The sequence below is a fragment of the Manis javanica genome, chromosome 1 (genome assembly GCF_040802235.1).
Source record: "Manis javanica isolate MJ-LG chromosome 1, MJ_LKY, whole genome shotgun sequence".
Taxonomy (NCBI): domain Eukaryota; kingdom Metazoa; phylum Chordata; class Mammalia; order Pholidota; family Manidae; genus Manis; species Manis javanica.
Genome location: NC_133156.1, coordinates 91,679,408 through 91,702,521, shown reverse-complemented (window position 1 = coordinate 91,702,521; position 23,114 = coordinate 91,679,408). Strand labels below are relative to the sequence as shown.

General features: G+C 39.5%; 1 protein-coding gene across 22 annotated transcripts in view; it reads left to right on the top strand.

Annotated features, from left to right (window-relative positions):
- The window catches only part of PDE8B (phosphodiesterase 8B), a 348,583-nt gene that overhangs the window by 231,170 nt on the left and 94,299 nt on the right, over positions 1-23,114 (top strand). For 19 of the 22 annotated variants that reach the window (XM_073234856.1, XM_073234853.1, XM_073234843.1 and 16 more), the window contains 4 exons: positions 1,572-1,631; positions 15,240-15,430; positions 18,630-18,689; positions 21,031-21,088. In XM_073234856.1, coding sequence (XP_073090957.1) covers positions 1,572-1,631; positions 15,240-15,430; positions 18,630-18,689; positions 21,031-21,088 — 369 coding nt within the window. Of the gene's footprint in view, positions 1-1,571; positions 1,632-2,103; positions 2,290-15,239; positions 15,431-18,629; positions 18,690-21,030; positions 21,089-23,114 lie in introns of those variants that run through there. The other 3 variants (XM_037000199.2, XM_073234897.1, XM_073234894.1) reach the window with 2 other exon arrangements.

Below are 23,114 nucleotides of genomic sequence, written 5' to 3'. Positions count from 1 at the left end.
TCAGGGTTGGGTACGTACGCTGGGGGCTGCTATCAGCACCAATAGCTTGTGGGAGCTTGTTTTGCTTGGAGAAAAGTGTCAGAGTGACACACTCACTGAAGTGTATCATTTTTATTGAAGACAGCCGTGAAACATTAAAGGAATTTGTCATTGGTCCATGGGCTCAGGGACTCAGGGTGCCGAGTTGGTTTTAGTTGTGCCACGTGCTGTGGAAGGGCCTACTGTCAGGAGGCAGCCTTCCAGCAGCGCACAAGAGAGCAGCTCTGCTCTCCCGAGACCCAGCTACAGAGAGCCAAGAGACCCCGACAAGCAGTCGTCACCAGTGGGCTGGTTTGGGGAAAGGCCAAATCCCCCTGCACCACAGCACAATGATGCCGAGGTGGGTGGGGGGACCAACCTGACAGAGGAAAACATACCATTGCACATGACATAGTAGGTGCTCAGTAAGTAAAAGTTCTTGTAGTTTAAGACTTGCCACATCTCATGTGTCAGCAGCTCATGCTCACGTTTTGGAAAAGATTCACACCATGCCCACCAGGAGTTAAGCATGGGGAAAGGGGAAAAAAGGAGAAAGGGAGATTTTTAGTCTTCAAAAGTATAATTTAAAGTTCTGCTTTGCTTGTTTTGTTTAACTTATAAAGTCTCCTCTGGCCCCTGGATCACTGTGGTGTCTCTGGTGCTGTGAATTCTGATGCCTGCTGAAGGTGTCCCATCTGACTAACAGGGCCCAACATAGTATGTGGGAAGCAGGATGAGCTTCCAAGCAGTGACAAAGTAACTAGAGCCTCCTAGAGAAAAACAAAATTGGGTCCACAGAAATGAGGCCAAGACCTACAATCCCATAGTCTAGAGAAAAGCCTTCTTAAGAAATCAAGTAAAGCAACTAAGAAGACAAATATTTTCTTTATACTTGAACCCGAAAGCAATAAGGTGGTGTTGGCCCATGAACACCTGAGCTCATTCGTGGAGTTGTGGGGCACAGGTTAGCCCTTTGTGATCATGGTGTGGTGTTACTCAGGCTAAGGAGCTAAAACTGAAATGAATGGTTTATTCATGGCAAACCTGGGGAAGAGTATTTGTCTTCCTGAGGCATGACCGTAAGGAAAATCTAATATAGGAACAGCTCTTAACCATAGAAATGCTTTAGCTTCTACATTTGAGATAAATTTTTACTCTTTGAAAATTTTAGAATAATTCCAGCTTAGCATGGTGCCCAGCACACAGTAGGTGCTCAGTAAATAATTATTAAATTGAGTTGTTTTCCCCCATAGAACCATACATGCTTATTGTAAAAACCCATGTCCTTAAAGTAACAATAATCTAAAATCCCACAACTTGATGTTTGGGATATATCCTTCCTGACATTGTCAATGCATATAAATGTATATATTCTTTTACAAAACCAGAATTATATTGAACATGAAGTTTTGTACACTGTCTCCATGTCAATAAGTTGGATCCTCTTATATAGCATATGCAAAGTGGCATGAGGTAATATCCTGTATAAGGAAGACTTTGTCAGTTCTTGTAGTTTAAGACTTGACACATCTCATGTGCCTTCCTTTATTTAGCAGGTGTCTTCTGCGGAGGTACGCATTGGGCCCATGAGACTGACGCAGGATCCCATTCAGGTACGCCTTCGTTACTCGGTAGGGGCTTTGTTTCCAGAGCGCATGGTTGTGTGAGCACCGTCTGAGGGGCTCTTCTGATACCACAGCAGATAGCCATCCTTGCCTCTACATAACCCCCCTGCAAGTATATATCTGTGTATAAATGCTTGTTTTTATTAATGTCTTACTTGAGGAATCAAATTGTTTTCTTGAAGACTTAAACATTGCCCCATTGTATATAAATATGATAAGTAGATTGTATGGTGGATTGTGAGGGAGAATGACTCTGCTACCCAAAAGCTAGCCTGTTCCACATCCTGCTGCAGCTGGAAAAGGAAGAAGCTGGGTGGGGCAAAGGGTAGGGCTTTGCCATAAGCCACAGCTGGGTGTGAATGTTGGCTCTACCTTTAACCAGTTGTGTGACCTTGCTTGTATTGCTTCACTTCTCTCTGCCCAGTGCCCTGTCTGTGGAATGGAGATGACAGTGCCTCTCAGAGGAAATTAGGAGTTAAGTGAAATAGCATCACGTGCCTAGAAGACTGCCTGGCAGTGGGAGAAGCTCAGTATGATAACTGTTGTTGGCTGGGAAGAAAGGATGACAAAAGGCTCCCATTTCTTGTCCTGTGTGACTGCAGCCAAGCAGCCTTCTAGGATCTGTGATGGAGGGAACCAGTTCCAGGTAGAGAAGGCCCGGTGCCTGTAGCATCAATCTCACTCTAGCAGTGATGGCAACTGCGTCCTTCTCACAGCCCTCCGACTTCCTGTGGCCCCTTTGGAGACACATGTATGGAAGGGGTTTGTACCCTTTTAAATGGTTGTTAAATCTCCGTTTGCATATATATATACCATTCTGGTAGGCCTAACTAAGTGAACCTCCTCCTTATAAAAACTGTTCCTTTTTAGCACCTGGAAGCTTGTCTTGTGCTTGGGACAAATGAAGTTGCAGAAAAGATGTAAGCAAACCAACCAACATGTAGTTGAAAGTGAAAAACCAACCAAGGACATGTACTGTTTGATTGATGAGCAAATGGAAAAGAAAATAATGTTTTATTGTTGCTTAGAAAAAGAAATGCAAATCCAGGGAAAGGAAAAAACAAGAGATCTAAGCTTGGGAAAATCTGATGAAAACAAACTTAGGAGAGGGGAGAGAGAAAAAATTTACTAAAGCAAACACAAACCACAGCTATTTGTATAGAATAAAAACAAGTGGAAAATTCCAGTAATCATTCTGGGGGCATGTACTTTGTGGTTCATTTTGAATAAAGCCAGTGACAAAGGATATGCTAAAAATGTTTATTCCCAAAGCAATCTCCAGAGTATTTCTTGGGGTTCATATGGTTTTAACTCAGTTAGTTTAATTTACCTTCATTTTTGCCCTGTGCTATATTGGCAGTTATGTTCATGATAAGGATGTCTCATTCTTTTAAAAATGCAATTTGTTAAACTGTAAAGTATTTCACATATTCATAAATGTAAATGTGTATTCCCTATTTTTTGTGTGTGCACTGGGTATTCTATTTTAATTGAAGTATCACTGATACACAGTCTTATATTGGTTTCAAATATACAACACAGCAGTTCAGCTGTTACCCATATTATTAAAACCTCACCCCCACTAGTGCAGTTACTATCTGTCAACATAGAAAGATGTTACAGAATCATTGACTATATTCTCCATGCTGTACTGTCATCCCCATGACCAATTTATATTACGATTGAGAATTTTTGCCCTTTATCCTGCTTCTCTTCCCCACCCACCCACCCCAACACCATCCCCATGGTAACCCCTAGTCACTTAGTGTCTATGAATCTACTGCTGTTTTATTCATTCTGTTTTGCTTTGTTTTTATAGGCTACAAATAAATGAAATCATATGGTATTTGTCTTTCTCCACCTGGCTTATTTCATTGAGCATAATACCCTCTAGTTCCATCCATGTTGTTGCAAATGGCAGGATTTCTTTTCTTTTTATTGCTCGATAATATTCCATTGTGTTTATGTACCACCTCTTCTTTACCCATTCATCTGTTGATGAATACTCAGGTTGTTTCCATATCTTAGCTATTGTAAATAATGCAGCATAAACATAGGAGAGCATATATCTTTTTGAATTAGGGATTTATTTTCCTTGGGTAAATTACTAGAAGTGGAATTACTAGGTCAAATGATATTCCTATTTTTAGTTTTTTGAGGGACCTCCATACTACTTTCCACAGTGGTTGTACCAGCTTACATTTCCACCAACAGTGTAGAAGGAAGCCCATTTCTCCACATCCTTGCCAAACCTTGTTATTTCTTGTCTTTCACATAGTGGCCATTCTAAATGATGTGAGGTGGTATGTCATTGTCTTGTTGATCTGCATTTCCACTGATTAGTGATGTGGAGCTTCTTTTCATGTGCCTGTTGGCCATATGTACTTCTTCTTTGGAGAAATGTCTGTTCAGGTCCTCTGCCTATTCTTTAATCAGGTTATTTGTTTTTTTGGTGTTGAGGCATATGAGCTCTTTATATATTTTGGATATTAACTCCTTTTTGGACAAATAATTTATGACTATAATCTCCCATACCATAGGGTGTGTTTTTGTTCTGCTGATGGTGTCCTTTGCTGTACAGAAGCTTTTGAGCTTGATGTAGTCTCAGTTCACTTTTGATTTTATTTTCCTTGCCCAAGGAGATGTCCTGTGTGTCCTGTGTCCAGGAAAAAGTTGCTTATGCTTATATGTTCAAGAGATTTTTGCCTATGTTTTCTTCTATGAGTTTTCTGGTTTCATGACTTATATTCAGGTCTTTGATCCATTTTGAGTTTATTTTTATGTATGGAATTAGAAGTAATCCAGTTTCATTCTCTTGCCTGTAGCTGTCCAGTTTTGCCAACACGAGTTGTTGAAGAGGCTGTCTTTTCCCCACTGTATATTCATGGCTCCTTTATCATATTTATTGACCATATATGCATGGATTCATATCTGGGCTCTCTATTTGGTTCCATTGATCTGTGGGTCTATTCTTGTGCCAGTACCATACTGTTTTGATTACTGTAGCTTTATAGTATATCTTGAAGTCCGGGAGTGTAATCTCCACAGCTTTGTTCTTTCTCAGGATTGCTTTGTCTATCTGGGGTCTTTGTGGTTCTATATGAATTTTAGAACTATGTGTTCTAGCTCATTGAAAAATTGATATTTTGACAGGGATTGCATTGAATCTGTAAATTGCTTTGGGCAGGGTGGTCATTATGACAAATTATGACAATATCCATGAACATGGGATAGATTTCCATCTATTTATGTCTTCTTTAATTTCTCTCATGAATGTCTGATAGTTTTCAGAGTACAAGTCTTTCACCTTCTTGGTTAGGTTTATTTCTAGGTTACCCATTTCCTCTTTTACCATATATTAACAGTATACTCTATTTGTTTCAGAATTTTTTTTTCAGAAACAAAAGATTACAGATATTGTTTAAGCCCTTATTCATACCTTTGTCCCCCACCCCCAAAAGTAACCCCTAGTTGGAGATTGATTATGAGAAATAGTTGTGTATTTATTCTACATATATATGTATCCATTCATAATAATTACTTATTTTGAATATTTTTAAGCTTTATTTGAAAGGTGTCAGGCTCTAGGCATCATTATGAAATTTTTCTTTGTTCATCATCATTTGATGTCATATAAAAGAATCAGTTGCTTAAATATAAGGTCACAAGGACTTACTCCTTTATTTTCTTCTAAGGGTTTTATAGTTTTAGCTGTTATATTTAACTGTATGATTCATTTTTGAATTAATCTTTATATATGGTGTGAGGTAGGGCTTCATCCTGTTGCATGTGGGTATCTCATTGTCCCAGCTGCATTTGTTAAAGAGAATATTCTTTCCCCATTGAATTATCTTGGAACCTATGTCAAAAATCAACTGGCTGTAATTGTGAGGGTTTATTTCTTGATTCTCAATTCTATTCTATTGATATGTGTGTCCTTGGCCAGTAACACACAGTTTTGATGACTGTAGCTTTGAAATGTGAGCCCCCCAACTTATTTCTCAAGATTATTTTTGCCTAACTGTATCCCTTGTATCCTCATATGAATTTTAGGATCAGATTATTAATTTCTTATGTGCAGAGAACCAGCTGGGATTTTGATAGTGATTATAGTGAATCTTAGATCAATTTTGGGAGTATTGCTCTATTAACAATTTTGTCTTCCAACCCATTAACAAAAGATGTTTTTCCATTTAGATTTTCTTGAACTTTTTTCAACAATGTTTTATAGTTTTCAGTGTGTCTTTCATGTTTTTTGACAAGTTTATTTCTGAAACATTGCATTCTTTTTGATGCTATGACAAATGAATTATTTCCTTCATTTCATTTTTGGTTGTTCATTGCTAATGTATAGAAATTCAGTTTATTTGTGTATATTGATCTTCTATTCTGCAGCCTTGCTGAACTCATTTATTAGCTCTTAAAAGTTTTTTGTAGATTCTGTAGGATTCTTTATATACAAGATGTTGTCATTACTTCATCCTTTCCAAATTCAATGCCTTTAATATGTTTAATTGTCTTTTGGAATCTCCAAAATCATGGTGTAGTTTTAGAAAATACTTCCAGATCTTAAAGTGGTAGTACCACATTATACTCCTACAAACAACAGGAGCATTCTGGTTACTCCAAATCCTTGGTATTATTTGATGTTTCAGTCTTTTAATTTTAGCTGATCTAGTGGGTGAATAGTACTATCTTACGGTTATTTAAATTTTTATTCCTCTAAGATTAATAATTTTGAGTGTTATTTGCTTATTGGCCATTCTTTTGTTTTCTTTTGTGACTGTTTAGTTAAGTCTTCTGCCCATTTTTAATTGGGTTGACTTTTTAAAAGTTGAGTTGTAGAATTTCTTTATATAAGTCGTTTGTCAGATTTCAAGAATATTTTCTTCTAGTCTATGGCTCTTCTAATTGTTTTTGTAACTGGATTTTGAAAAAAATGTTTTTACAAAATGTTAGTGTATTCTTAATTGTTACATAGCCTTGGTGACTGTCCCTTTTATTATTATGTAATATCCCTCTTTGAATTTTTGCCTTAAATTCTATTTTAGCTGTTGGTAATATTGCCAGGGCTTTCTTTGGTAAACATCTTCCTGGTATATATTTTTTTCTGTCTTTTCATTTTCAATTTTCTTTACAACTTTATATTAAATATATTTTATGCAAGTAGCACATAGCTTTATTTTGCTAAGGACTATTCTGATATGTCTCTTAATAAGTGAGTTCAGTCTGGTTACACAGAATGTGATTACTGATTCAATTAGTCTTATTTTGTATTTTCTATCCCATTACCCTTTCTCTTCTTGTTTATGCCTTTTGTCAAATTGAGAGTTTTCAGAAACTTCTGTTTTCAAAACTGTAGGTTGTATTTCTGCTTAGTGATTACTCCTAGGTTTTTTAATGTGCATGCTTAGCAGTCAAATTTTATAACCAAGTCTGAAATAATAACTGTATTTCTGTCATCTCAAACATATAGTCCTCCACAAGAATTAAGTATCCCTTAACAGCCCCTACTCCCCATTACTGAAAAACAATTATCTGTAATTTTGGATTTATTAGGCATATTGACGTACCAAAATATTTTTAACTTGGACTCATAAACGAAGACATATAACAATGAAATGAGTACCATGAACCCATCAATAAGCACCAGAGCTGGAATGTTCCCAGGGCCACTATAGACCCTTCCTGCTTCCCATCACAGGAGCTTGGCCCCAAATGACAGCAGATGCAAGTGGTTAAGATATTTCTCTGAGTGAGGGACAGAATAATAGATCCTTTTTAAAAACATTAGAACTTAGCTTAGAACCAAGGATGCCTTTACACGTGGTCTCATTCAAATGCAGCATTTAACTCGTTGGTCCGTGGAGTAGTAACCTGGGGTCCCTGCATGTCCCAGGCTCCATACTAGGTGCTGCAAAGAGGAGAGAGGGGGCACATTGCTCTTTGGCTCATCAGTTTATTATAACACCTAGTTAGGTGTTTTGGTGCCACTGTTACTGACAGCTTTGCTTAGAAAACCATGCTTTGTCCTAGAGTCTTCATTTTAGGTGTGGGTTTTGTTTATTTGATTGGAGAAAAATTATCCTGTTACTCACTGGCATGCCAAAAATGCTAATTATTACATCAACCAGAGCCCTTAGGGCTTGGGAGGAACTTGCTTAGTAAGAGCATCAGGATGTGGCAGCTTTTGAGGGTCTGTTTCTGGTCCACCGGGGAAACTGGCTCCCACATCAGGACATGGAACGAGGGCTCCCTGTGGCCCCAGGAGCTGGCAGGAACACTCTTCAGAGTGGAATGGGTGGAAGTGCTGGAGAGAAATGTAGCACAGTTTGTAGCAACATCTCTCCTGGGCAAGTGGCTGTGACTCACAGTAAAAGTCGTATTTTCCAGTCTTGGCAAGAAAATAAAAGGTAGGGGAAATATTATGAGGCATAGATTCATATCAACATATCATCTGAAAACCAAGTGACCTTTTCTTCAGCAATGTCTGGAGCACAATTACTTCCCCAGTGTGTAGAATTGACATGTTTCTGCTTAGAGTACTGGCCCCTGCCCCTCACACTGGGCTTTCCAAATGGACTTGGAAATGAATCCTCACAGCTGTGGCTTAAGCTTTTTCCTAGCAGGCAGCATGTCCCTTTGATATTTATTCTTCTGTATTGTGTAGACATGGATTTTTCTAGAACCCTATGTATTATGGGTTTTATATATTGGAGATCATGTGGCTTCAGGGAGTTATCCTTCACATATTGAGTGAAATGACTGAGTGATAGAGATGTTCAGACTCAGTAACTTGCTGCAGTTGGCATCTCCCATCCTGCCTGTCCTTAATGCTGCTACCGAGTGGTGTCCTCTCCCTGGCTCAGCCAATTTTGGGGAACAAAGAATTGATAGGAAGTCTGGTCCCATCATTTAGGAGGGTAAAAATAGAACAGAGGAAGTCACTTAACATAATGATTACACAGGCTCTGGGATCAGGCTGACCTCGGGTCAAATCTAGCTAGCTGGTGGCTGTGTGTGAGTCTCTTAATCATTCCAAGTCTCAGTTTCCATGTCTGTAAAATGAGGATGATGTCTACCTCCAAAGAACTGTTAAAGGGTTATTGAATAAGATAGTATATTTAAAATACTTTCAAGGGCTGGCCCTTAGACAATTCTCATCAAACTATAGCTTTAATCACTTTCTTCAGGACATTTAAGGAAAGCTTTCAAACCATTTTTTTCTTCCTACTGAATTGACCTCTCCTCTGATGAGATTGCCCACTTGTTTACTATTATGAGGATATACCTTAGATGGTTTATACATGTGATCTATTATAGAAGCTTCTTGTTTTTGCTTAAAGCCAAACCAGTATTCTGAAAATTGGACATTTAATACTAGACATTGCTTATCCATTAGGAGACCCTTATTTATAAAGAAAACTAATAATAACAACACTTAAATTGTCTTCTTCAGGTTAAGGCAAAGTTAGTTTTGTCTTTATCTTTTTCATTATTCAAAAAAAAGTTACTTTCAAATGGAAAATAACTTCACCAGAGAAGACAGTCTCATTCTAATTTATACGTCAAAGATGGATTATGGCCATTCTCAAAAAGACACTTTTCAGCACTTCCTTGATCAAACTGGTCAAAGGAATGGTTACAAGGATTTCTAGCAAAGCTTGATCCATGGAAAGACCACTGAAGGAGGAGTCGGGAGCTGTGGGTCCGGCTTTCAGCCGCTCTGCTTTGGGAAGATGCAGCCTTCATCCATGGAATGCGGGTCCATGGGCCACCTGAGAGTCCTTTCCTCCTCCAAGCACTGAGAGTCATGACTCCTGTTCCTGTCATGGCCACTGAGGGTTCCCCCTGCCCTAACCAGTCACCTGCAGCTACTGGCCACCCCTCCACAGCTCTTACACCAAACCCCTGCACTTCTTTCTCTCAGCCCAGGGCTGGGTCAGCCTTAATGGCCTTCTAGAAGATGGGTCAAAAGATGAGAGATGGTTCCAAGAAGAGTTAGGTGGGCCTCTCTGTGGAGACAGCGGGAGACCCTGCATGGCAGTGTGAAGTCTTTGTAGTGATGTTTGAAAAGCAGTACAGGTAGCCCTGGCCATGTACAGCTCCAGTGTGCACAGATTTCAGTTTAAACACCAGACCCCACCAACAATTCCCAATTGTAGTTACATCATGTTTTAACAGAATAATTGCATGGAGTACAAACTTCCCTGGGAGTTCTTTAGCCCACAAACCACAAGGTAAGTAACAAATGCAGAGGGTAATCAGTGATCAGTCACATTGCTGGGATTCACACCTGTGGGCAGCCTCTGACTATTACTCAGTCCAGCAGAGGCAGCAAAGTGTATGGTTGTGTTGCCCCCTATCTCCCTGTGATGACACACATGACATGACACAAAAAGAGATCATTAAAGGGGGAAGTAGCCAACAAAGATGAAAGGGCAGCAAAGAAATGCCAGATGTGAAACGTGAATCAAATGTAAGCGGAGTTAGAGGAGAAATAGTGGACTGTGGGAGTGTTGACATGGCTGCCCTCAGAGGGTCTAGGCAGGGGGCAGAGGAGGTCAGTCAGTTCAGGTTCGTCAGAATAAGTGAAGAAAGTGGTTGTGAGGACAAAGACGAAGTGTCACAGAGGAAGTAAGGCCAGCAAAAAACTGCACATTAATTAAAGGACCTTCAGGGATATTTCTGACATTGGAAGTGCAGAGCACAAATGTTGGAAGCTGCTGTAAACTTAGTTTGTGATTCACCCAGGCATAGAAAACATGCTTCCTCTGTATCACAGTTTATACAAGGAGAAGAAGGCAAGCACCATTCAAATTACTCTTATTAGGTTTTTGAAAAGAATGTTTTAATTCTCCATATTTATATTTTAAATTATAGTGTACCAAATTAGTGTACTTTTTTTCATTTCCCTATTGATAATGAACAATAAAGATTTAATGTCTTCCCCCAAAATGTCTAAAGGTCATGGGACAATCATTGTTACCATTGTTTATTAAGATTGCTTTTGAAAAATTAAAAAATTTAAAAAAAAATATTGCTTTGCATGGTCAGTTTTGTGGCCTGACACTGCCATGCAAAGTGAGGCCTGCCTGTGGTTGTGTTCCGATCCTGGTCAGAGCCCAAGCAGGCAAAGACTCACCCCGGAAAGAAGACGTTTCCTCACTGTCCTGGGCCTCTTTATGTTCCACTCTTTGACTGTGTTTATAATGGTATAGTGAGGCTAATACAACATAACTGCTTCCTTCCATGCGTTCTCCTGTGCCTAAATTCTTGTCCTGCATGCCCTGTCTGTGCTCTGTCTATAGTTACCGCTCAGTAGTGTGTTTACTGTACTTACATGTTACCTGACACTCTCTCCTGCTCCGGTCCTAGAGGCAGAGACTGGGCTATGTCCATCTCTATCAGCATTTTACTCCCAGTTCTCAGCATCTCATGGGATAGGTCATCAATAAATATTCTTTTAATAAATGTTCTGCACATTAGAGTAAGTAAAAGAGTTTATTTTTTTACAAATCAAGTTCATTTATATGCCTTTGATATTGACCTTTTGAAATGGCAAAATGATTTTATGGGATTTGCCTCAGTGAGTGGTCAATAAATGTTTACAAATGGCCACATCTAACAAAGAAACTAAATATTGACACACAGAATGTTGAACCTGAAGAGCAATTGTATTGCTCATGAGTTTGTTTGGGTTTTGTTCTTTGGCTGCAAGTAAAGCTGCTTTACAGAAAAGCAAATAAATGAATAAGAAATACATTAGAAAGATTGTTCTCTCTTTTTATTTTCTGTTTTTGCAGAATCCAAAGAGTTGAAAAGCCATGGCTTAGAAAGGGTAGATGTGAGCCATCTCTGAGTACTTCAACAGGAGTTTCAGGTTCTTCCTTTGGTATCTCTACTCTTAATGAATCATGGGTCCCAATTCCAGCCTCTGTGTGTCTCTCTTCACACTCCAGATTCCTGAAAGTGAATATCATTAGCTCAGCTGTGGCTTGAGAGATAAGGACAGAGAGTCCAACCCTGACTACTCAGGTCTACCACTTTCCTAGAGAAGGGCCAATTTTCCAGGATAGGCAGATATCAGGAAAAGGTGATTACTGTAGTACTTTAAAATATATATCTTTTCACTCTCAAAGATTTGCATTTTGCTTAGGAGTTGAATTATTGAATAGTAGTCTTTCTGAATTTTTTATAAATGGAAAGAATTTTAAACACTACCCAAATAAATTCTCTAGTGAATGCTTTTATAATATAAATACTCCTGTTTTAAAATGTAGACTTTATTATTATTCAGGTAGAGTAAGGCTGACAGATCAGGAGGCAAGTATCATTGAAAAGATGGTTTATTACTCAGAGTTTCCTGTAGGAGGGGCATTCCATGCCCTACAGGATGAGCACCAGGGTTGGTTGGGAGGATAGGGAGCAAGGGAAGATGTGGGCAAGAGCCTCAGCTGTGCTTTCCATGGGAAGGAATGGGGAAGGCAGGACAAGCAAGTTTGGCTAGTTTGAATCATTTTAGGGGCATCTGAGGCCTAGGGGTACCCCCAACAGTCTGGCACCTGGTCCTGGAATGCTTAGGGCAGGTGGAGAGTGGTCCAGAGCATTAGAGCATGATGAAGAGGTGGTGGTGGTACAGGCTCTGGGTTGGTTTGCCTGTGAAAGTACATTTCTAGGCAAGTCAGCTGCTGTCTCTAGGAACAGGCTAGCTCAGAGGGCAGCCTCTCCAGAGTCAGTAAAACTCTAGACATCAAAACATCAGAAATATAGACAATAACAAGGAATGGCCAGTACAACTCTTCACCAGCTAGTTTTGTAAATTTCCATGTGAAATCCAGTTTAAGCTCCTAAAACGGCCTATATGGCTTTACTGTGATCCAGCCCTCTGCTATGAACCTGACTTTCCCGCCCTGTCATCTGCCCCTCTGCCGCACTGGCTTCCCTTTAACACCGCAGGCAGGTGTCACACTGTGGGGGCCAGTGAAACTCCCTCCCCTCTGCTTGGAATGCTTTTCCTTCAGATACCAACTTGGCTTGCTTTTCTGTGTCCAGGCATTTGCTCGTATGTCACTTTCTCAGTGAGGCCTACCCTACCCACCTTCCTACTGCTACCAGCACCTACTGCTGATCCCCCTTTCCCTGCCCTATGGTTTTTAAAAAGCATTTATCACTTTTAACATTCCATATCATTTGCTTATTATGCCTGTGTTTGTCCCTCCACCTCTACAATGCAAGGGGTCTTTATTTTGTTCATCAACATACCGTAAGCAATTAAAAACAGTGGCACATAGTAGGTACTCAGGAAATATTTGTTGAATGACACTATTTTTCCAAAAGTGGAGCACTCCAGTCTTTAAGGGCATGTAAGATGTAGGAAATTAATATCTGTGGCAATGTCCAACATGGCAAAAGAGTTGTGTTCTTAGTCAAACGTCAAGACATACTGGTATGAAGGAAATATAAAGCATTGGGATTCTTGATCAGCAATCTATATATAATTCAGCCAGACAGATGAGAGACAAGTTCTGTCATCTTTCTGATTTTTGGTTCTTCATTTTGATCTTCTCATGTTAATACTACAGCTTCACCAAGTAAAGAACTATAGGCTTTTTGCATAAATCAACGTATTCTACCTTATTTTTTCCATTATTGCTTCTTTGTTAATAGTTTCCTTTGTAAGGCTTTCTTTTCACTATCAAAATCCACAAGGCTGTGCCTTCACTTCTCCTGGAAGAGCCACTTCCCATTGCTTTCTAGAAGTAGTTCTACAAAGACTTTTAAGAACACCCTGGACTTTTATTAAAAATCAGAAATAAGACCAACTGTCCAACCATTACCACAACATTTTTTAAATGTCTTATTAATTGAAAATTGGCAATATATAGAAGAATAGAAATAGGCATATAATGGAGCTCATGGACCCATCACCCAGCTTTGCCCAGAGGGAGCCCTTTAATAAGTGTGGCTGCCTCGTGTGTTGCTGGCATGGCATTTCAAGCCATGTGCTAAGAAAATGTCACAGTCACACCAGAAAAGATTATTTATCTTCTGGAAACATGGCATTTGGCAAAACAGGAAATGATTCAGGCAGTGTAAAACAACATTTTAGATATGTTCAGATATATAATGATAAAGAATTATTGGAGAGGCTCAGGTATCAAACGGTATTGTGGTTTACTTTTTAAAGAATCTTTAACAGGTGCATATGGATGAAATGATATGATGTGTGGGATTTGCTGAAAACTAATGCAAGAGTTGGGAAAGTGGGTAGGGATAGAGATGAACAGAGATTGGCTGGGGATTGGTTACTGCTGAAGCTGGGTGATGACGTACATGAAGTTCATTATATTATTGTGCTATTATTCTATATGTTGCTAATTTTCAGTTAACAAAACATTTTTAAATGTAGTGGTAATGGTTGGATAGTTTGTTTTGTTTCTGATTTTAAATGAAGCACATACAGTATTTTATCATGAAGAATGATGTGGCTCTTGGCTTAAAGGCTCTTCATGTTGAGAAGCTACTGTTCTTACTTGTATAGACCAGAAATGGATACTGAAGAATAATAAATGCTTTATCAATATCTTGAGGTTATGTTTTCTTACTGGACCTGTGAGATAGTCTTACTACTATTAATAGTAAAGCCCTCTTGGCATAGTGCAGAAAATCCTACAAGTAGTTGGTCTTTTACTCATCAAAAACTTACTGAGCAGCTAGTGAGTGCCAGCCCAGTGCTGGGCACAGGGGTACAGTGGGGAAGGAGACAGGCCCTTGCTCTCCTGAAGCTCAGTTCTAGTGGAGAAGACAGACCATAAACAGGCATAAACAGGTAAATAAATAGACAAGTTCAGTTGGTGGTAAGGCCGTTTTTGGCTTTCTGGCTGCTCAAGAATCTGGGTCCCAGAGCCCAGGGGATGATGAGGGGCACAGGGCATGAAGTGCCACTCCCTCCTTTCCAGTGGGTGGGGCTGTACTTTCCAGTGAGGCAAAAAGAGGCAAGTTTTCCTTAATTGAGCTTAATCGGCTTCATGTTTCATGATCATTCTTCCCAGATTCCAGTAAGGGTTGGGTGTTAAAATTAGTTTTTGAGGTTGTTTTGGGCTCCTTTTCTTTCCTGTATCTTTATAGGGATTTAAATGCTAAGTTTAGAGAAGCAGCCTCCAGGTACCACAAGGCAAACACCACCTGCGCTGGAACCAGATACATGTGTGAGAACCATAGTATAACTGCAATAATTATCCTGTTAATAATTTCACTGCTTAATATATTTCAAAATAAGGCCAATTAGGAAACTAAAAATGAATAACAACCATTACCAGGGTGATTGAGCGAGCACCTATTCTGTGCTCTTTCAAGCCTCACAGTGTGCTTGTGACCCTGTTCTCATCACATTTGACTGTGGAGGAGCCATAGGCCAAACAAGTGAAATGCCCTATTTCAAAATACACTGGAACCATTGAAGTGACTGGGATTTGAACCCAGGTAGCTTCCCACCAGAGGATGCATTTTTAACCAGTGTACTGCAAGCCTGATTTTAATACAGTCTCTAGGGATGATGATTTCAGTCAAAATACTCTTTTCTGTGTGTTCTAGGTTTTGCTGATCTTTGCAAAGGAAGATAGTCAAAGTGATGGATTCTGGTGGGCCTGTGACAGAGCCGGTTATAGATGCAATATTACTCGGACTCCGGAGTCAGCTCTTGAGTGCTTTCTAGATAAACACCATGAGATTATTGTAATAGATCACAGACAAACTCGAAATTTTGATGCAGAAGCAGTGTGCAGGTACCTTCCTTAATTTAATATGTTACGTATATGGCCACTTAACAGCTTAAAGTGAAATTCATTTATAGATGTCTTTAGCTCCATCCCAATATGTGTTCCATCTAAAATTTGTGTGTGATGTAGGTACAGATATCTGTAATGAAAACTATGACTGCTCTTATGGATTTATCTCACCTTTTCTATTTTTCCACATTTCAGTTCTGATGAATTTAAAGGTGTGAGCTCGGCTCCACTGAAAACTTCTGGGTGTTTTTCCCCCACCGAGTATTGCTCATGTTTCACAAAAAGCATTAAAATTCACACAGTTCTTGTTACACTAATATGATTTAGACTTAAACCAGATATTTTAATCTTAATTATTCTGTCCAAAAATGAACATCAGAAATGTGTGAAATATAAATTTTCCTTGATGATGCAGATGAATGCTAAGCCTCCATGGAGTGAAGGCAGCCACTTTGCAGCAGCAGAACATCTTCCAGGGATCCAGACGCATCGTTTGTTTACAGAAATGCTTGCACTCTGGGGAGGAAATGCATGCCTGTTCATAAGTAAATGCAGTCATAAGAGTTGATCTGATCCATTTAGCAGAAGTGAATGCTTTGAAGTTATATGGGAAGAGGTCACTAATTAAATGCTAGGCCAGGACAGACTTCAATTACGTATGGAGCTGGAATTTTCTTGAATATTAGCGAAATGAAAGGTAGGGAAACGGCTTCCAAGGACCATTAGTATATTAAAAGAGAAGGTTCTCATCATAGGCATTTGCCTTGGTATTCTTTGATCATTTTCATTCTCCCAAAGAAGAATTTTTCTTAAAGAACTATTTTTAAATGTCTTACTGGTCTCAAATAATCTTCCTGCCTAGATATTTGTCTATTTAATTATGTTATATACACATATAAATATATCAAAATATTTGGATATTTTCAGTATTAAATATATATTTTTAAACTGTTTTCAGAAGTGAGTCCTTTATAACTATGTCTACTTTTTCTTGGTCTTGACTGACTTTGCTTAGATGATTTTGTAGTAGAAATACCACAGTCCTTTGTGTATATGTAAAATAAGGCAACCTTGAGGTGTAAAAAGAAAAAAATGAACAGGAAGAATTTTTGACTCGGGCAAAGGCCCAGTTTAGCAGATGTGCTTTATAATCTTCCTTAAATATAAAGAAACATAGTTTTCTTCTCTAATAAATGTACTTCTATCTTAGCACCACAGAAAAACAAGGGGAGATCTGTGCAGTTCAGAAGGCAGGTTACATATAAGATGGTGTGTTGACTGGCTGTTGCTGGTCCTGTGAGGAGGGCCAGACTCCTGAATGCCTGACTTCCAGCATATGTTTCCTAAGATGAGTGGAGGACACACTACCAGCAGACGCATGTTCATCATCATCCATGGCCCAAGATCTCTGGCTTTTGAGCTAGACTGCACCTGAGCTTCATGTGTTTCCTTGGACCCCTACCCCACCCATCCCCAGGGTTCCCTTAATCCTTTCAACCAGGAAGAAGTCCAGGTCCCTCTGACCATACCAATTCCCTTGGAGGAAAGAGAGAGGAAGAGAGAAGAGGTGGGCAGCAGGCAACAACCCGAAAAACAAAAGTCGATCTCAAACAAAGCTAAGTAACTGTGGGCTCCAGCCCAAGTATATTCATTAGAGCTTTTGAGCCTCTTGTGTAAATCCTGTCCTTTATAATGAAGCTCAGCAGTGTACCCTTGACACTTCAATGGGGTGAAAGAGGCTGAATGAAGGTGAGAGGTGCTTAGTGTTTCCCTAGAAATGAAGCATGCCTCTGAAGCACCGTGTATATTTTTCATTAGGCGCTAACTGGCCTTTCTCCTGCGAATTCAGTAGGCTCTTAAGAAGAAAATAAGTATAGCTTCACTTTACCGGGACCTGTTCTTTGGGGTGGCTGCATGGGAAGTCATCTCAGCTAGCACTGGAGAGGTATTGACATTCCTCCTACCCCTAGTCGGGTGAGGCATTGTCTTCGTTCAAATGCCATTCTTCCACAGGGTAAACTTCACTTCCTGGGAAGATAGCAGCTGGTCATGTTCTTGAGCCTTACACCCACATAGAGTCAGGTCTCAAGGAGTAGGAAATGGAGAAGGCACATTTTTTTGAGAAAGGTCAGGAAATTTTGGAGTTGAAGATGAAGCAATATGAGCTGGCTGTCCCTGGGGAGTGGTAGTACGAACAGGTTAAAATGGAGAGTTGCTGAAATGCCAGTAGCTAGAAAGAAAAACAAATACATGATGCTTCACACATCACTCAGTAGCAGCCTTGAGCCTTCTGTTCTTGGATATGATGTTTCTCTTCCCAGGGATCTCAAACTAAGCAGAGGTCAGACAAAGGAGATGGGTCAAAATAAGCATGCGTATTTGTATTAAGATTCAAGTATGTACCCCTTTATTAAAGTTCATCTAATTCATGACCCCTGACAAGAATAATCCAAATTAGAGCTGCAACATACATAGCACATTTTCTTGTAAGACTCATGCACCTCAAAATTCTCTGTCATTATGTATTTTAATCCTGTTAAATTTCTAGAGAATAAATTAAGTATAGGTGGTCATAATACAACAAATATTGTTACAGTGACAGTTGCTATATTGCAGCATTTCTCAGCTCTAGTTGATGACACATTTGTTGAAAGTATTGTATAAACAATAGTACAATTGAAAAATTTGGGTGTCTCTTTGTACCATTTTTAATAGGCTTTAACTTGGTGTTTGTATATCCAGCTGCCTGTGAGTGCTGTAATTTTTATTAGAAGGTCATCTTTCTGAACTATCTACTATTACAAAAGAGAAAAGATCCAACACAGTTAGCTCCCTAAGTACAAACTGATAACGAGAATTGTGGGACTGCCAAGCTTTTTACAAAGTGGAATTTCAATCAGAAAACATGGAATTTAAATGGAATTTGCCAGTTTTTGAAGTGGAAAATTGGCAGGCCTGACTAATTGGATAATTGCCTGGGAGCTAAAAAAAAAGTATCTTTTTTTTTTTTTTTTTAGTAAAGCAAAGAGGTTGTCCTAATCCACAAGGATGTCTTTCTTTGTTTCCATGTGTTTTCAGACTCTTTCTTAAGAGGAAGACTTGGTTTTGTGCCATTTTCAATATGAAGAAGTTTCACATTCGTTTAAAATAACAAAGCCCAGATCCCCTGGTTTGACTTGGAGCCTTCTCATTGCAGGTCGATCCGGGCCACAAATCCCTCGGAGCACACGGTGATCCTTGCGGTGGTTTCACAAGTGTAAGCTGACCTCCTGTCCCAAGCTGGAAGCAGCGCTGTTCATTCTGAAATATTTGTCTGTCATCCAGTCAATAAGCTAGCAAAGCAGTGAGCACATCTTTGACCATACAATACCAGCCTTAGATCTTGCTTTGTGGGGGGTGTTCTGTGTTTTGCAAGTTTCTGGAAATATTTAGGATTTTATATCATATTTAATTGCTGTTAGCACATATTCATACATCTCCGTGGGGTGAGTGGGGGGAGATGGTTGCTCATTATATGCTAGAAATGAATAGAAAATGTGGGGAGGAGGAGGTCTGGAGAGAACATTGTTCGAGCTTATCTTTTTTTCTTTGAAGAAAGGAGATAAGAGATGGCTTGTTTTTTACTTAATAATAAGTTGTAGAGAAAAAAAGGTACTAAATGCGCGGTAAGAACGGGTCATACAGTTTATGTTGGCACTGTTATGTGGCTGGAAGCAGGACAGTAGGATTATGCCAATGCTGGAAGGCAAAAACGAGGGATTGAGCTGTAGGTAAAAGACTATGGCTCTGCTGGCTCTATTGTCTGAAATGGCCAGCACTCAGAATGCAAGACCTAGAGGGAAAAAAGTTGTTTGTATAAATTACAATGGTTGGAATCTTTGCAAGTATCAAAATGTGTTATGGTCACTTAATGGCCATCATTAGCTTCCAAAAGAATAAAACTTTAATTAGGGCCTTGGGCCTATTGGACTTGTCCCTACTGTAGCAATTGGCACAGATTCGGCAATGAAGGAGCTGACAAGCCAGCCACTCAGAAGAGTTAAGGTCCTTCCAGGCAAGCCTTGCACAGGGGAGATTTGGAATACTCCAGTCCAAAGCCATATTAGTACAGTGGGAAATCCTGACTTCAAAGTCTTGCCATACGAAAGACTCCCTCTTTACCTGTTACTCCTCAAGAATCTTATTAGGAGCTGTGTCTCTTCATTTTGATACCTACCATGGGCTGTGGGCCAAGGAAAATAAAGCAATTGTCCCCACTGGTTCCTTACCATTTTGCCATCCTGGGACAAGATGGGATTTCAACGGGAAAGAGTGAGGGGAACTGAGACATGGAGTCAGCCTTCCTTGGCCCTCTTGGTTATATTTTGTCTTCTGGAGACTGAGAGATCTTAGCACAGGGTCTTAGAGTCTTGGACATAGATACCAGAAGTGTCACTGGCCAACACCATCTTCCCTAAGGCTGGATTATTCCACAGTCCCCCAAATGAAATACAGCCTTTTTTTCCTACTTGTAGAGCAAAAATGTTGATAAGTCCTTGACAAGTTAAGAGTTTGCTACAACTTATTTGCTGTTTTTTACCTTTCTTTCCTTTTTTAAATAAAATGTTTCATATATAGAGAAAGTAATAGAATAAATGCTGAGTTTGTGTCACCCAGCTTATGAAATAGAACATTATTAATTCCTTTGGGACTTTTTTGTGCCCCTTCCAATTGATCATTCAGAGAAGGTAGAACACTGAGTTCCTGAGGAGAAAAGAAGTTGGGAAGACAGCTTTTCCCTGTAGGGCAGGCCTCAGCTGTAGGTCATGCCACACATAGGCACTGGGATTTCTCTTCCTGTTCTCTGTCGCTCCTCCACCCAGTCCCTTTTGCTCCATTTTCGTCTCCTGCTTTCCAACGTGTGTACTCTCTGTTCCTTGTCTCAGGGACACCATTTCTCTTGCATAATGGTGGTAGCACAGCTGTGACCTGTCCTGTGATCAGCATCCTTGTACTCAGACTGAAGTTCTGAGACCCAGATCTAGGCTCAGTTATAAGAAACCTTTCCATCAAATGAGTGACGATAATGTTTTTCTCTTTTTCCCTTCTACTTAGCATTCCTGATGACACCTCTTTTCCACTTGACTATGGGGTGCTGTGGTCTGTAGTGCATGTTGTCTTCTTCACACTGAGGGTTGGATCCAGCTAGGTCCTGAGGTGGGAGTCATGCTTCCAGAAGGTTTGGGGACAACAAGAAGGACAACAGTCTCTGGGTTGAGCATTGCCTCTCTACTTTGTGCCTTTATGGGACTTCTCCCATTTGTTTGCTCCACCTCTCCAGGGCAGCCCATAGTGGAAAGGGCCATGCACGTTTATCTATGGTGATGCTTTCAGGTGCACTTCTTGAGTTTCCTCTACTGTTTTTGTTCATTTTGCATCTGGAAGGTGGAGGTGGGTGCCTGGGTCCTTGCAGGCAGATGTACTCCAGGGCACATGCTAGTCAGGAAGCCACTCTTAGAACCAAAGCTGTGCTTGCCTCATTGCTTTCTCTCCATGTTTCAGTGTAAGGAGCACTGGTTTGTATCTGATGAGTGACCACATTTTCTGCCTTGCTGCAGGTTGGGTGACCATGAAGAGGCCACAGTTCTTCCTCTTCTGCATGCAGGCTTCAACAGGGTATGTAGAGACAAACCAGCACCTCTCTTAGGTGAAGGCACCTTACCCTTGATTCTCCTATAATGCAAAGCCAAATGGGCACAGATAACTATTATGGGAATTAGGCCCCAGAAAGGGAGGAAGGGAAAGGAACCCAAATAAAACTATCAGTTGGTTTCTCAATAGAAAATCTTCAGACCAAGAGAAAATGGGATGGCCTGCTCAAAATATTGAAAGGAAATAACTGACAACCAAGAATTCTATACCCAGCAAAGCTTTCCTTAAGAAACCAAGGAGAGATTTTTTTCCAAACAAAAGCTGAGGGCATACCACCCCCATCCCTGTCCTCTATGCTCAAACAGTTGCCTTGCCCCAAAATAGACCAGAGCAACAGGCTCCACCTGCCCCACCTTATAGTTCTCAAAAGTCAAAGGCAATTTAAAGAGCAACAAGAGAAAAGAAGTTATAAGGGAAACCCAGTAAGACTATAAATGGATTTATCAATAGAAACTTTTCAGGCCAGGAGAAAATGGGATGACATATTCAAAATATTGAAAGAAAATAACTGCCACCCAAGAAATCTATATCCCAAATTCTACTATTTGTGTCAACATGGATGAACCTTGAAGGCATTATGCTAAGTGAAATAAGTCAGAGAAAACAAATATTGTATGATTTCACTTATATGTGGAATCTAATAACAAAAATTAAAAACTCATGGAAAAAAATCACAGTCGTGACCAGAGGTGGGGTGTGTGAGGAGGGGAAGTTGGAGGAAAATGGTCAAAAGTACAAACTTAAGTTATAAGATAAAGAACTATTAGGGATGTAATGTACAACATGATGATTGTAGCTAGCACTGCTCTAAGATACATAAGAAAGTAGGTAAGAGAATAAATCCTATGAGTTCTTATCACAGGGAGAAATTTTTTTCCTTTATTCTTTTATTCTTATGGTATCTGTGAGAAGATAGATGTCAGGTGAACCTATTATAGCAATCATTTCACAGTATATATGTAAGTCAAACCATCATTGTGTATACCTTAAACTGATAGTGATATGCATCAATTATTTCTCAATAAAAAGGGGGAAAATGGATTACTCCAAGTATGCTTAACATACAACTAAATAGCTAGGCTTATCCAGTATCTCAAGGCAGGAACAATTTGAACAAGTTTGATTGGAGGCAAGGCTGTGTGCATACAAATGGAAAAGAAAATGATGGAGTTGATTTAAAAGACAGACTAAAAAAGGTAAAAAAAGATAAAACATGAATGTTTAGAAGAACTGTATTTCATACTATTAAACCTTATAGAAAAGTTGTGGAGGACCTCACTGTTTGATTAATAATAAGCTTAATTACTCCTATTAAAAGAATAAAAGATTACCCTGTGGAAAAAAAACAGAGATCTATAGTTGACTTACATAATTTTTGCTGATAATTTAAACTCAAATAAATGACCTGTAACATCCTGTGAACTCCTGGTTTAAACCAAAAACATCAGCAAAGAAAAATCTTTGGGTGACAACTATATGAATAACACTGATATTCAACTTGAAAATTAAGATTGATACTCCAAGTAGACTTAGCAACAAACTAAATAACTAGGCTTACTAGGTATCTTTCAGGCCTTTCAATAGGAGTAATCTGAATCTCAAATAGATGATGTCATGCCTCATTTTCTTTTGAAAGTAGGATATTGTTTGTGCCCTGTGAATTATGAAAATTCCTTTGGGTACCTTAAGTAATGGTGCTCTGCTACTCTGGGTTAGAAAAAAAATCCTCTCTTTGTTGTAGACCACAGAGAAGCAGAAATTGCCCGTGTGATGTGGTCATTTTGTGCTTTGGTATGCTTTAATGTGGAAGTAGCAGTGCTATATGAAATATTCAAGGTAGCATAGTGGTCCACACATGTAATAGAAATGAATGTTTCTATTCATTACCACCCTATTCAATATCACTTACCTAACGCTTTCCTCTTGTCTCAAAGGCCCCCTCTTGGCTCTGAATGCTGCTCTTACGTGTTGTATCTTAAAGAGAATGCCT